At 31.9% G+C, this 15,383-nt stretch overlaps 1 protein-coding gene across 1 annotated transcript in view; it reads right to left on the minus strand.

The window, feature by feature from the left end:
• LOC126879083 (cytochrome P450 9e2-like) overlaps nt 1-15,383 on the minus strand; it is an 86,786-nt gene that overhangs the window by 11,157 nt on the left and 60,246 nt on the right. The window contains exons 4-5 of the mRNA XM_050641999.1: nt 12,774-13,105; nt 719-926 (exon numbers count right to left, since the gene is read on the minus strand). Coding sequence (XP_050497956.1) covers nt 719-926; nt 12,774-13,105 — 540 coding nt within the window. The remainder of the gene's footprint in view (nt 1-718; nt 927-12,773; nt 13,106-15,383) is intronic.

Genomic DNA, 15,383 nt, shown 5'->3' on the forward strand with positions numbered 1-15,383 from the left:
TATATAATGCTTGCCCCCTCCAATCAAAATTTCAAATGACGCTCCTGTTTAATCCCCAATAAGTTGGTCAAGTTAAATTAAACTTACCCTTGGCATTTCAATTGAAGACGATTAAAATGTACTATACAATTCCCAGGATAGCCTAATCGCTTTCTTTTGGAAAACCCTCGTGAGTAATAGTATCTACTTATGCGTTTCAAGCACTTTAGAAGGTACCAATTTCTAAAGATTTATTAATTTCACTTTGAAACTAAATAAACTGATTGTAAAACTATGCAAGAATACAAATAATATCTGATAATTTCCAATTAAATACGATTAAAATGTTATATACAATTCCCGTAATACTCTAATCGCGTTTAACCGGGCTCGACTCGTAGCCCGGTTGTGGTCCGTGACGTCAGACCAATAGAAGGACGTTCAAGTGCCTTCTAAGAAATTTGAATTTTATAGCATTTTCAAAGCCTCGTAATAAGCGTATGGGTTAAAAATATTTGTTTTTTTTTTACATGCAAGCGTTTTAAGATCATGTTACCTTATGTTTTTAATATTATTTTAATATTTAAAAATGTATACAAGTTCCCTATTATAGATTCCCTTGTTGAGTATTAAAAAGCGCAGAGGATAAATAATTCTAATTTTAGGTCCTGTCCCATTTTGACTTACGATTTCTATAAATTTGTTGAAATTACTGAATAGTCTAGTTTAGAATACTCACTCAGTTCGTTTGATTCTGCTTCAGCTGTCTCTATTTCTCCATTTTGTGATTTTTCTCCGTTCTCGAGGCCACCATTTCTTGCTTGGATTAGAAGATGCAACATATCTGGTCTCACGATGTTTTTTTCTTCTCGGGTTTTCACAGTATCGCCAATAAGATTAATGAAAAACTTTCGGACATATGTAGCGAAGAAACCGATTTTGAAAAACTGAAAAAAAGAGAGGTATATAAAATGTAAATAAAAGGTAATGACGAAGATAAGAGATTATTTGTTGGGATGATGAATTATATAGAAGCCAGTCTTAAAGTCAGTAATATATTTTTCAGTAAAAAAACTCTCATAACAAGAGACAAGAAAGATGTTGGAATCGAATAAGCAATTACGGGAGAATACAAAGGATCCTACAAGCAGGCGTTAACAATGATAAGGATTGGAATGCTTCGTCAAAATTTTCCAGTAGAGCACTAAAGAAGAACCATAAAAGATAATATTCTGAAAAATTTCAATTAAGTAGGGGAGATATGCCTGAGACGGCATACTTTTTTTTAAATGTTTTGTAATCGATAATCGATAGAGTTAGACATGTAATAAAAATCAAAGTCAGTGCTAGGAACATTTACATAAATATAACATTAATTTTTAACAAGGTACATATTATAGTTTTTTTCTGAGAAAATAAATTGTAAAGTATTACATGTGCCATCTCACCCACATACATGTGGGTAAGATGGCATACCCTTGAAATAAAGGCACTAATCTCGACTCATAAGTCACAAATAATTTTTTTTGTAGTCTTGGGTACACCGGCACATTCGGAATATGACCACTTGCCACAAATTTGGCAAGGTTAGTCATTTGGCACATCTTAGTCAGGTTTTTCGAGAACGAGATAATGAAAAGAGGCCATTACAAAAAATGTAAGCAGCATCTTCCTCGTCACTTGTCTCAATATCGACGGAATCGATTTTGTCGGTTCGAATTCCTCTTAAAACGATCCATAACTGTAATGACAAACTTCAATCATATAACAAAATTAATGCAGTGTAAAAACGCATAAGGGTGAGATGGCATACCATGCCATCTTATCCACCTGCTTACTATGCCATCTCAGGCAACATTGCAATCATACCGTTTTTTTAACCTAATTTTTCTTAAGCACATTTTTAAGATATAAATCGATACAGGCGTGATAGGCATAAGGTAAAGGAACATCATAAAATTTAAAAACTTAACTCAGGTGTAAAGACTCGCGAATTATAATGTGATACAAAAAAAGTCAATAAATATTTTGTCCTACTTAATTAACATTCCAAAGGCTACTGCTGTCAAAATAAAACTAACATGCATAAGTTCAACAATGTTGACAAATTTTAACTTGAGGAACTGAAAACTGTCACACTAGGCACCAAATTTGGAATAGTTTACGAAAAACGCGTGATATGCCATCTCAGCCAGTATGCCGTCTCAGGCATACTTCCCCTACAGCTATCAAAAAAGTATAGATACTTTTAAAAGAAACAGCCAAGCCTAAATTCAACAACTTACAATCCCGTACGTCTAACTGCTTTTGTATTTTGCTGATAAATCCAGGGTTGAGTGACTAAAAAACATAATTTAACCACTGCAGTTAGAGCCTTACCATTCTGATAAGTAGTTTGAACAAACCAACTGATCAAATTCTTCTATTCTTATAGTAGCATGATCCCCTTATCTGTGAAGCCTAGATCCGTAAACGATCTAAAATAAGGCGGTTATGTGATTAATGGTCTTTAGAGATTGCAATTGCTGGATACAGCATCCAGCAATCCAGCTGAATCCAGCGCTTTTTTTACATGCTGGATCCAGCAAACCTTGCTGCATCCAGCAGCACGGATCCGCAAACATGTCAAATTCGAAATAAGTTACTTAATGTCTTCATTAGCCTCTATATTCAAAGCCGTGAGTCGGCAACTTGCCATTATATGATGCTAGCAGTAGCTCAGTACGCTGAAAAGTTTCTACAGCCTAAAAGTTTGCATCGATAAAGCGTTGATAGACATTGATTCTGAGATAAATTCTCTGCTGGCGAATGGTAAATAATCAATGAGTTCATCGCCACTTTTTAACCGGTGACACTGGCTGTAAAAGCTTCTTGCAGATGAGAGTTGACTTTGATAACGGCCGACACAACCATGAAATTTGCCTTAGACAAACTAAATAGCCAGGACTCTAGCCTTAGTGCCGATATATCTGAAGAACTACGCAACAGAATCGCGGAACGGTGCCTCTCTGAAATTACAGGTACATTAGAGGACTTACAAAATCCAAAAAAGTATGGCTAAGGACTAAATAATCCTGGTTATTTCCTCATGCCGAAAAATAATGTAATGCGACAAGAGACGAAAAATTTGTTGAGTCGTATAAATAAACAAGTGATTGTGGAACCAGTGCAAGATGACATAATGGAAGAAGATGGGCCAACTAATCCGGAGCCCGTGAATTTTACTGAAACAAGAACTTAACATTGAATTGAAACGAGAAAGAGAAAACTTTTATAACCAAAAAAACTGATTCTCAAAAATATTACGAAAATATTTTGGAAAAGGAAATGGCCATTTATGAGACCGAAGGAGTGAAAGGCGATCATTTGTCCATGGTCTATGACTATTTAATGATCTTAAAACCGACCAGTATAGAGGCCAAAAGGGCTTTCTCCGCAACCAGCTATATGTGCAGTTCTGTGCGCAGTAGGTTAGGCCTATGTTTTTAAGGTAAAAAACTAAATAATTCATGTTTATTTTGTTTAGAAATTTAGAATACAGACAAAAAAACATTGAAATCGTGTTTTTATTTTAACTCTACATTTTGCTGGATCCAGCTGGATTCAGGCCAATCTTGCAAAAATCCAGCTGGATTGAAAATGCTGCTAGATTGCAATCCCTAATGGTCTTATTTCTATTTCAGTGTTCATCATGTTCAAAGATATTTATCAATGTAACTAGGGACAACTGTCACTCCTTAAGGAATGGGATTACCTTGATATCTCGAGTATTTTTTATGAAGGTCATTATTAAAAATTATAAAAAAGAATGGTCTATTCAAACAATATACAAGAAATTGAATAGGTATGTGTCAAATAATATTATTGTATCCTCCCAGAAATATATGAGTAAAACCTGTCATGAACAGTAACTTCACATATTATATACAGGGCTAAACGACTGTTGTGGAAGTGCAGACGAGTTGTAGGTAAAATCTGGATGAACCAAAGGTAATCTATTGGTTATGGTTATACGCATTAGTAATACGACCGACAGTTATTTATGGTTCAGTACTTTGGTGAAAAATAACGCTCGCAATCTTGTGCGAGCTTTCTCACCACCCTACAAAGACAAGCGCTTCTAAATATAACAGAAGCCCTAAAATATAAGAACGTCATCTTTAGAGGCTATTACAGGTCTCTCTCCGTTGAAATCATATATTTCGGAGGTAGCCTTTATTACCATAGTGAGATTTAAAGCTAATAATACTTGGAGACCCAATTATGTACGGAATACCGAAATCCTACTGGGACTATACTTTTGTTGAGGAATCCATATCACCAAAACTAATATTAACTGATAAGATTAACACAATTATACCATCTACTATCTACAGAACCAAAATTCCCAAAAATTAATGAAGACTTAAAATGGTTCACTAATGGACCTAAAACTACCCAGGGCACTGGATCAGGAGTCTTTGGGCAAACATGTAATAATTATAATATACTTGCAGCCTAGGTCTATATACAACTGTGTTTCAGGCTGAAATTTCTGCTTTGGTAGCTTTTCATTAATGAAATCATTAATGAAGAAGCCAAAGCACATACAAGCAGCATTTATACAGGTAGTCAAATCGCTATTCTGGCAATAAAGAACTTACTCACTAAATTAAAACTGATCAGGCACTGCAAAAATCTCCTCAACAACCTGGCAAAAGATAATAAAGTTTCTTTTATGAGTGCCAGGCCATGAAGAGGTGCATGGCAATGGCAAAAAAGGAGGTTCAGAAGTGGCTGATAGGGAATCATCAAAACAAATAGAGAGCCACTCATTAGTGCAGTCACTGAAGGTGGATATGAGCTATTACCTCCGATTTCGTTGAACCTCCATCGATTTGCATAAAAATTGGTGAGTGGTTAGAGGATATCTCAAGGAACAAAGGTGACATGGTGCCAACTTGCGCTTTTACCCTGGGGGTGAATGCCACCCCTCCTCGGGGGTGAAAATTATTTTATTAAAAATAACCCCACAATTCGATAGAGGGACAAATTATAAGCAAAATTTGTTATATAAATTTATTAAAATAAATCAAAACTTTTTGAGTTATTAAAGATCAAAGATTTTAATTTTTCGTGAGAAATATGCATGTTTTTAACCGATTTTTCATAAATAACTCAAAAATTATAAGTTTTTACAAAAAAGTTCTAATTATCAAAATTGAGGTCAATAAAAAAGCAAATAAACTCCTTACTAGAAAAACTTTTCAATGTTAACTAAAAGTGAGTTATAAGTAAGTGAATGTATATTTCTTTCGTCGAGTATCCAAATCTAAGTATTCAAGCTTAAATACCGGGAAAATGATGCATTTTATAACATAAACTTATTAAACATTTGTCAAAGTTCTTAGAAATATCTATCAAATAAGCCCTCTAACAAGTTGATAGAATTAAAATTTATGCACAAAATTTTTTCAAAATTTATCTTTTAAAAATTCTTCCAAAAAATGTTATTGTTTTTTTATAAATAACTCCGTTAATTTTTAAGATATCAGGTTCACCTAAAAACTAATTAAAATTTAATTCCAAGAGCTATTAAAAAACGTCGAATTTAGTCTTTTAAACCTCTTACTTTTTTAAACATAAAAGGTTAAATGGCCCCGGTTACATGGTTCTCGCAGCAAAATTGAAATTTTAAACTTTTCTATCTCGGTTATTTTTTACTCTAAAGAAATAGTAAAATGGGTAAAGTATTTGGAACAGAAAAAACTAAAATTTAGTTAAATGTCATTTTTTACGTATCTTGAGTATTTTGGAGTTATTATCAAAAGAAAATGAAAAGTACGATAATTTTAAAAATTATGATTTTTTTAAATCATATTTTTTTTCAAAAATATGCATTCTAAAGCGGTCAAAATTGTTGAAATCATTAACTATGTTAACCTAAAGAAATTCTTGTGAGAATTACTACAAATTTTAATTTTTGTGGAAATGGCGTATGTTTTATTTTTCACTTTTTTCTAAAAAAATCAAAAGGGTTCTCTTATTTTCATCATAACTTGCTTAATTTTGATGCTATTAACTTCTACTGGAGCTCATTTGATAGGTATTCGGAAGTAGGTACTTTGGCAAGTGCTTAACCAGTATATTCTATAAAATGCACCGTTTTCCCGTTATGTAAGCATGACGAAAAAAACATACATTCAATTACCCACAACTCACTTTGAAATAACATTAGTTTAGGTCTTTAAGTACGGAGTGTATTAAATTATTTATTATCTTTAATTTTGGTAATAATAACTTTTTTACAAAAGCTTTTGAGTAATACGTGAAAAACAGTTTTAAAACATGCATTTTTTTAAGAAAAAATAAAATCTGTGATATTAATAACTCAAAAAGTATTGATTTGTTAATAACTTTATATAACAAATTTTGCTTAGAAGTTGCCCCTCTATCGATTTCTGGTAATATTTAAAAAAAAAATTCGCCCTCGAGAAGGGGTGGCATCCACCCCCAGGGTAAAAGCGCAAGTTGGCATCATGTCACCTTTGTTCCTTGAAGTATATTCTAACTACTCACCAATTTTCATGAAAATTGATGAAGGTTCAACGAAATCGGAGGTGAAAACCTTCAGTGACTCCACTATACAAGTACAGAGTGTTTATAGAACTTTAAGGGAATTTAAAAATGCAGTATGTATTTACCTACTAAGTTGTTTTATATCAGAGACCTTGCTGCAGTTCTTCAAAGAGGCCTGACTGTTCAAGAAGCTATTGATACCTATAGCCTGTGAAGAATACGACGAGATAGATGACTCTATAGAGGAAGTTTATATAGAGCCACGGGATCCGGCTACTCGACGGAGGATTCCGGAGATGAAGATGAGGGCGGAGATTTGGAAAATTTGAGCAAACTTCAGCTACTTGCCATTGCAGAAGTTAGAATTGCTGATGGAATTATAATAGGAGAAGATATTCTTGTTCAGCAGTCAGAATCGACAGTGTATAACATTTCTTTGACAAATAATACCGATATTACACCTGCTCATATGGTATATCCAAAAGTTTCTGCAGCCCGGGATTGGGTTTCGGGAGATTTCACATATAGACCAGGGCGGATCTGTAAAAATATTAGTACATTTGGACGTTGAGAGGTGACTAAAATTTTTTTACAGAAATTGCTTGAAAATAACTCAAATAATAATACTTGAGTTATCCTCCCTCTCAAAAAGGTCCGGAACATTGTTTAAATAATCAAAATGTCAAACAATTAAGGAAAAATTCGAATTTTTTCTTGGTTTTTTGATTATAATTTTAAAAGTATTCATTTCCGAGAAAAGTTGTACTGACATAAAAGTTGCATAATTAAATTTACTACAATATAGAATTGACTAAAAATTTAAAAAATAGTGACCCTTGTTGCAAAATAGCAATAATTGTGAAAAAAACATACAAAAACAAGTATTCGCATTTTACGTTTTTCAACCATTTATGCTACACTTAGGACCGTCATATTTCACCCTAAAAAACTTTATGATACAATAAAACAATACTGTAAATTTCATTAAGATCGGTTCAATAGATTTTGCAAAATAAATTTTGCAATTCAGCTTTCGTAAAAAAAATTCATTTTTTCAAAATGTTACAGGACTGAAAATAAAGCAAGTTGAAAATTTTTTTTTCCGTATAGAAGTGTACTTTACCTTTCATTTGCAATTTCATTTGCAAAATTAAAATCGATTAACACCACCGGCGTCAGGAATTTTTTTAAATAAACATTAATTATTAGTGCTACGCGCAGGACAGCGGATAGTTTGCTCTGATCGGGCATTCCAATGACCTTTGATAATGATTGATACATTTTAATTTTTATTACATTTCGATGTATATAAATAAATTTGTTTATTGCAAAATAAAAACACATACTCTATCCTTTGAAATAACACTTTTATTAGCAAAAACTTTCTTTGTTCATATATTTTAACTTAAATAATAAAAGTTTATTATTTTTAAACATATGCAATTGTTTAAACAATATTTCACAAACAATTATAAAATTAGTTTGATTTTTGTGGAATTAAAATATTAAAATACAACAAAATATAGAGCAATAAAATAATATATTAGATAAAGATTGGAAGAAATTTTTGTTGGAAATCAACTTGTATGAATCGAACACCGCTGTCCTGCGCGTAGCACCAAAAATTATTGTTTATTTCAAAAATTGTCTGACGCCGTGGTAATTAATCGATTTTAATTTTGAAAATTGCAAATGAAAGGTACAGTACACTTCTATAAGCAAAAAAAATTTCAACTTGCTATCTGCTTTATTTTCAGTCCTGTAACGTTTTGAAAAAATGAATTTTTTGTGCGAAAGCTGGATTGCAAAATTTATTTTGCAAAATCTATTGAACCGATCTTAATGAAATTTACAGTATTGTTTTACTGTATCATAAAGTTTTTCTGAATGAAATATGAAGGTCCTCAGTGTAGTATAAATGGTTGAAAAACGTAAAATGCGAATACTTGTTTTTGTATGGTTTTTTCGCAATTATTGCTATTTTGCAACTAGGGTAAGTATTTTTTAAATTTTTAACCAATTCTATATTGTAGGAAATTTAATTACGCAACTTTTATGTCAGTACAACTTTTCTCGGAAATGAATACTTTTAAAGTTATAAGCAAAAAACGAAGAAAAAAATCGAATTTTTCCTTCAATTTTTGACATTTTGATTATTTAAACAATGTTCCGGACCTTTTTAAGAGGGAGGATAACTCAAATATTATTATTTGATTTATTTTCAAGCAATTTCTGCAAAAAAATTTGAATCACCTCTCAACGTCCATCTCAAAACAGATGCGCCCTGGACTAATATAACGAGAAACAATTTCATGAGTCAGATTATTCACTGTTTGAAAACAAATCAGTTGTTGATATATTCGAAATGTTCATAAATGAAGGAATTATTCTATTCTTGGTACAGGAATCAAACTAATATGCTACTTTCAAGAAGCTACCCGACCCAGGAGTCTCGCCAGAGGAAATGAAATGATAGGATGGAACACCTAGTGTATAAAATTACAAACAACAAAAGAAGGCGTTGCGCTGGAAGATATTGCAAAAGTTCAACACGCACAATGTGTAGAAAATGTAACATTGGTCTCTGTATTGATTTTTTCGTTACCTATCACACAAATCGAAATGTTTAAATTCCATTTGTCTATATTTTCAGTTTTTAATTTAGGTACAGTTATATTTTGTATTTTTTGCACCCGTTAGCTCCTAGCGTTACATATATGTAACATCATATACTGAGTGGTTTATAAATCTGAATGCGTAAATTCATTTATTTTTATGTTTTCTAATAAATCTGATCCAAAAAAATATTAGCATCAAATTAAAAACCTCGAAAAAATAATTTGGGCACTAACGGGTTAAGAGATGTGAGGCAGTAATTCACTGGTTAACTGAGGATTAAACCAGAAGAAATTCCAAAACTACAAATAACGAAATTGTGGGCCTTCGTTGAGCCCTTATAAGAGTTAAATAAAAAACGCTGGACGTAAGGGCCGCCCGAGAACTTTATCGTACCGATCTATTATCGTTATGGTACTAGATACTGGCATTCTATAAAAATAACAAAGTTACTCGTTATTTTGATATTTTAGAAGCACCTACTGTATTTAAAAGTATTTTATGGTTCTGCGCATCATTAATTCCTGCATTTGAGAAAATGTTCGATGCAATATTTCGGGGACACACTATAGATGTGTAGATTATTGCATAAATCAATAGAATATTATAGTCATACTTTCATTTCAAATTAGTTCATTTTTCTGAGAAATTAATAGTTTACAATATTTGCATTTCATTCTCTTTCGATTACGCCAGTCAATGCGCGAGATTAAGAACAAGATATTATCTCCAAATTCTATCCTACTGCATGGATTTTAATGAAATTTTGGGAGTAGCCCAATCTCCTAATTCAAAGTCTATCCTATATACTATGGCGCTTTTATCATGGGGGAAGTTCCCACCACTTCTCAGGGGTGAAATATTTTTATTTTCGAATTACATGGAGAAAAAGCAAGATTTTTAAGAAAATTTAATAATTCATTCTATAATTTGATCACATTTTTTACAAAAACCATTCATTTTAAACCCGTTCAACTTTTCGAAAGTAGAAATAACACTATTATATACTAAAAGGTATTGTAGAAGGAAAACAATGCATTTAAATTATGGTGGATGGGGAGTTAAATGCATATACTTTTCATTTTTCCTTAAAGTACATTAGTCATATATTTTTTTGCACCATATCTCGCTTAGTTTGTAAGTAACCGACATTTAACAGTGCTCGTTTTAAAGGCCTTTTCAAACACTATAAAAGGTGTTGGTAGCATTATACACCTAAAACCTACCGTTCCTCTGTTATTTCAAGTTGAATACACCAATTTGAGCATGCACCAAAAAACAAACTATTTTCACCTACCATATCTCTTTTTGTATAATAAATAGAATATTTACGAAGGAACGAATCTCTTTATTATTTATAATCTAAAAAATGTTTTATATAGTGTTTTTAGTTCGATGCATAGTTTTTAAGGTATTCACAAAAAATCCGTCCGAAAAGGTGTCATTTTTCAATGAAAATGGCCAATTTTCAACTACGCATAACTCAAAAAGTATTGACTTCTCAAAAAAAAGTATAGACTAGTTTTTGCTTAGAAATAGGTTCTTTAGCCACTTCCGTGCTTATTTTGACCAACAAATTTTCCACCCCCTTGAAGAAGTGGGAACCGCCCCAAGATAAAAGCGCCATAGTATATAGGGTAGATTTTGTTTCTTGAGCTATTCCCTACTTACTGTGAAAATATCAAGTACATCAATGTAGTAGGATGAAATTCGGAGCCAAATACCCTCATTGACTGCCCTACAATAATGCTCTGCTATGAACGCGTGAGAGAGGACACACATAAGATTATAGCGAAATTTCTATTTACCGTAACTTTTCGAGTTTTTGAGCTACAGCAATGAATTTTATGTCATTGGAAAGGTAATTTTGCATTCTTTCAAAATATGTTAAAATATACAGGGCAGATCTAAAAAAATAAGATTTTTTATTCATTTCCGGTTCAACCGGAAGCCATATTTTTGGTAAAATTTATTGTGATAATAGACAATAAAGTACCATATATGTCCGCAAAATTTCAAATTTAAGTTTCTATTAAGAAGGAAGTTACGGGCACTCGAATATGTTTTTATAAAAAATTCATAACTCCCCTCCTATGGGGAGTTAAGATATACGACTAATGTCATTCAATTTACTGATAGGATATCAAAAATATTTCAAAAAATAAAAAAATTCCTTGGAGCCATTTTTGAGAAAATCTAGTTCAAATTTATGTCTAAATTTTACCCCTTAAGTATAGGCAACCCGTAACTTTTTCTGAAAAACGATAACATCCTTCTTATAGCCCCATCTTTAGGCTATATAACGACTTTTTCAAATTAAACTTATCTTAAACAATTTTTTAGATATATAGGGAAATGTGTCGGGTGGGCGGTCGGCCATGTTGGCCGCCATTTTGAATTTGGAAATGTCAAATTCCGTATTTTTATTTACCTATCGATGAGCTTACTTTGAGTTGAATTTCATTCATTTCGGTAAAAATTTGCAAAAATGGGCCCTAAATAACCCCCCTATTTCGGCCCCCCTTTGAGAGGTTTTTTTTAAAAGCTTAGTTTCTCGACAAAATTCTCTTAAATTACTCATACCGAATTTCATCAAAATCAGTCCAGTAGTTTTTGCTGGGCGGTGGCGACATACGTACGTACGTACATACGTACGTACGTACGTACGTACATACTTCCGACATGTTTTTTTTATTTGCTTTTTAGACTCAGGGGGAACCAAAACGTCGAAAAAAAGTGAAATCTGAAAAAATTTTTTTGCACTATCCTATAACTTTATCTATTATACTATACTACGTATATAGTACGATAAAGTAAAAAAAGAATGTGTATGTACTTTGTACGCACGTAAGAAGTTATACTTCTATTATATGATTTCAACGAAATAAATATATTTTGAACAGGTTATTTGTATTTTATTTAAAGATTAAACTAATTTTTACTTACTACTTTCCAAAAATTTTTATTAAAACATTACCAAAAATTAAAAAAAAAATAGAAAACACACGGATTCGAACCAGGGACCTCTCGATCTCCGGTCACACGCTCTACCACTGAGCGATATTCCCTTTGCTTTGACAGGTTACAAGATTTCTCATACATACTGACAAATTTAATAGACCAAGTGAAGTATACAAAAATACTTTAAATATACTTACTATTAATATAAAATATCTTATTCCCGAGGAGGACAATTCCAAAGACACAAAAATTATAATAAATATATTTACTAAAAACACTAATAATATATTCTTTTCACGCACACCTTATTTGCGCTACATAAAGATATAGCGACTAATACCATACTGTCGGTGTGCGCATGCGGCAGGGAATGTAAAAATTCATTAATGTATAACTTCAAAAAAGCAAGGTATGAGGGTATCAAACGACCAAGTGCCAGAGATTGACGAGTCTTTTCTGTACTAAGAAGAGGTATATGATCTATATCGTTAAATGCTCGGCTAAGATTAACAAAATTAGGAGTAGTTGCCGACGTTTGACTAAAGTTAAAGGTAGCGCAGCAATAATCAAATGATACGCAGAAAACAATTTTGATAGAAGAGAAAGATACGAAAAGAGCATGACAAACGGTGAAAAATATATTTTTATGAAATACTTACGGTGAAGAATTTTGGAATCATAACAATACCCATAAACTTTAAGGTTTTCTTAAATCCACTAAAGCTGGTAATATCCTGGCCCATCACGAAAAACTCGTTGTTTGGATTTTTCAGGGAGTCGATTTTTATTCCGAACGCGATAGATGCTATGATGTCGTTGGTGAAACGGGTGAATTTGTCCTTCAGCTCGAGCTCAATTGAATCCTTGTTTTGTTCCAAAAAGTAATTAACGAAGTCATCAGCTGTTTCCGATATTAGGAAGAACATGGATTTCATTTTTTTGCTGGTGAATGCTGGGCTGAGGATTGCTCTCATATCGCGCCACTTTTGACCTGCAAAAAAGTAGAATTTCAAAAAAGTAGAAATAAACTGATAGCCAATTAGAAAACAAAGTACATATGAGCAGTTTAGCACTACACGAAATAGTCCTGTCGCTAGGGGGGATATAACGGCCTCCTTTATTCAGATGGACTTACCCAAGTTTTTTATGTATTTTGACCTTTACAACACGAATTTTTTGGGTAACAGTTGATCCGGATATCGATATGATTGTCATAAACAACGAACTTGAGGAATTACATAACAGAGATTTTTCGCAAAACAAAACTTTTTTTGTATTTTTTGGGTCATGCTAAGCAAAAAATGTTCTTACAAGTTTTTTTGTAGCATGCACAGTTTTCGAGATAAACGCAGGACTAAAATGTAAATAGTAGGTCTCATTAATAATAAATCAGTTGTAATATAGACCAGTAAATGAACGAAATATGGCGATACCGTGTAATTTTCAGTGTCACTACCGAATTGTATGAAAATTTGGATTTAGATCCCTCTTACCCTCTACTCATTATTGGACTGCAGCCCACGGTTGTTTTTACTTGAGGGGTGAAAGCCACGAAGCCACCTCTTCTTGCTGGTGAAGAAACATACGTTCAGGATATGTCCGGAAATGGATAAACCAACTAATTCTAAGCCACTTTCGTTCTATAGAGTTTTTTTTTCACTAAGTCAATACTTTTCGAGTTATTTGCGACTGACAATGTTCATTTTTCAACAAAAAGAAACATGTTTTTAGACGGGTTTTCGCAAAGAACTCCAAAAATAAGTATTTTATCGAAAAAAATATTCTTATTAAAAATTTAGCCTATAAAAAAACACACACAATGGCGTATTTATAAAGTCTATAGGACCCAGTAGAAGCAGCGTTGAACCTCATGAAAAGTAGGTGCTCCAGTAGGTATACGCGTTCTTATATTTCCTAAAATATATGTTATTGGTTTCTTACTCATAATTTGGTTAGTTTTTAAACTACCAAATGCTTAAAACCATTTTGTAGGATTTTTTAAAAGCAATAAAATAATTTAATTTTTTTTTTTTTTGAAAGGGTGGTATTCTAAAGAGTTTGAAAAGTCACTAATCACGAGCGTATGAAAACTTTGAACAGATATATCTTAACCAATTTTTATCTTACAGAAAAACAAAAACATCCAAAATATTCAAAAAAGCGTGACTTACATTTCCTTACTCTTTGAGATTTTTCGAGTCGCTAATATTGTTTAAGTTATTTTGAAATAAAAAAATATGAAAAAAAAATTTTAGGAAACGCTTTTCTTTAGTTACGAGTGCCTAAAATTAAAAATATTATGAAAAATCAACTAAAAAGCAAAAAATAAAAAAAATTGGCAAAAACCCAACACATTCGTTAAAGAAAAGCGTGGCGCGTCTTCATCAAATAGACGGTTTTCGCCCCACGCTTTTCTTTAACGAATGTGTTAGGTTTTTGTCAATTTTTTTATTTTTTGCTTTTTAGTTGATTTTTTATAATATTTTTAATTTTAGGCACTCGTAACTAAAGAAAAGCGTTTCCTAAAAAATTTTTTTTCATATTTTTTATTTTTTACTTTTTAGTCTTACACTTTTCAAACATTAAAATATATCGTCATGTTTATTAAAATATGTATAAAACATATATGATGTAGGTACAAACATGAAAAGTAGTCGGAATCGGCAAAAAATTTGAAAGTTTATTGCATAACGTAAACAATTAACGTAAAAAGTGAAATTATGTATAGTTCATATAATTAGCTACACTCTGTAAAAGCTTCAAGTTTCTTCATTGTAAAAACAAGAGATTTTAATCATTTTCCGTTAAAATCGTTTTTTTTATTTAGACAATAATTAATAAACATAAACAATTTTTTTATTGATTATTCGTGTATTGTTTCCGCGAAAGCATGTCTGCAAATTTTTAGTCATTTGCATTGAGCAAAATGCAGTCAAATTAACGTCCAAAGATTTGGCCCAAACGATTGAACTAAAGAAAAGCGTTTAATTAATACGCCAAAATGAATGCGTTAATGTTAATTGTAGCACAAAACCTCTCTACCGGTGGTTTTTCTAAGACTACGATAAAAACAGGAATATTTTTAATTCGAAGTTTGGTTGAACGATGGCTTAGTGTGAAAACCTCGTATCTCATTGTACAGAAAATTTTACATGAGTGACTTTAAACTGAATTTCTGCAGACTCTAACCCAAAATATATATAAAAAATGTATGTGTAATGATCTAAACATATTCAGAATCAAAAATATGTAAACATAGTTTTTTTGTT

The sequence above is a fragment of the Diabrotica virgifera genome, chromosome 1, assembly GCF_917563875.1.
Source record: "Diabrotica virgifera virgifera chromosome 1, PGI_DIABVI_V3a".
NCBI lineage: Eukaryota > Metazoa > Arthropoda > Insecta > Coleoptera > Chrysomelidae > Diabrotica > Diabrotica virgifera.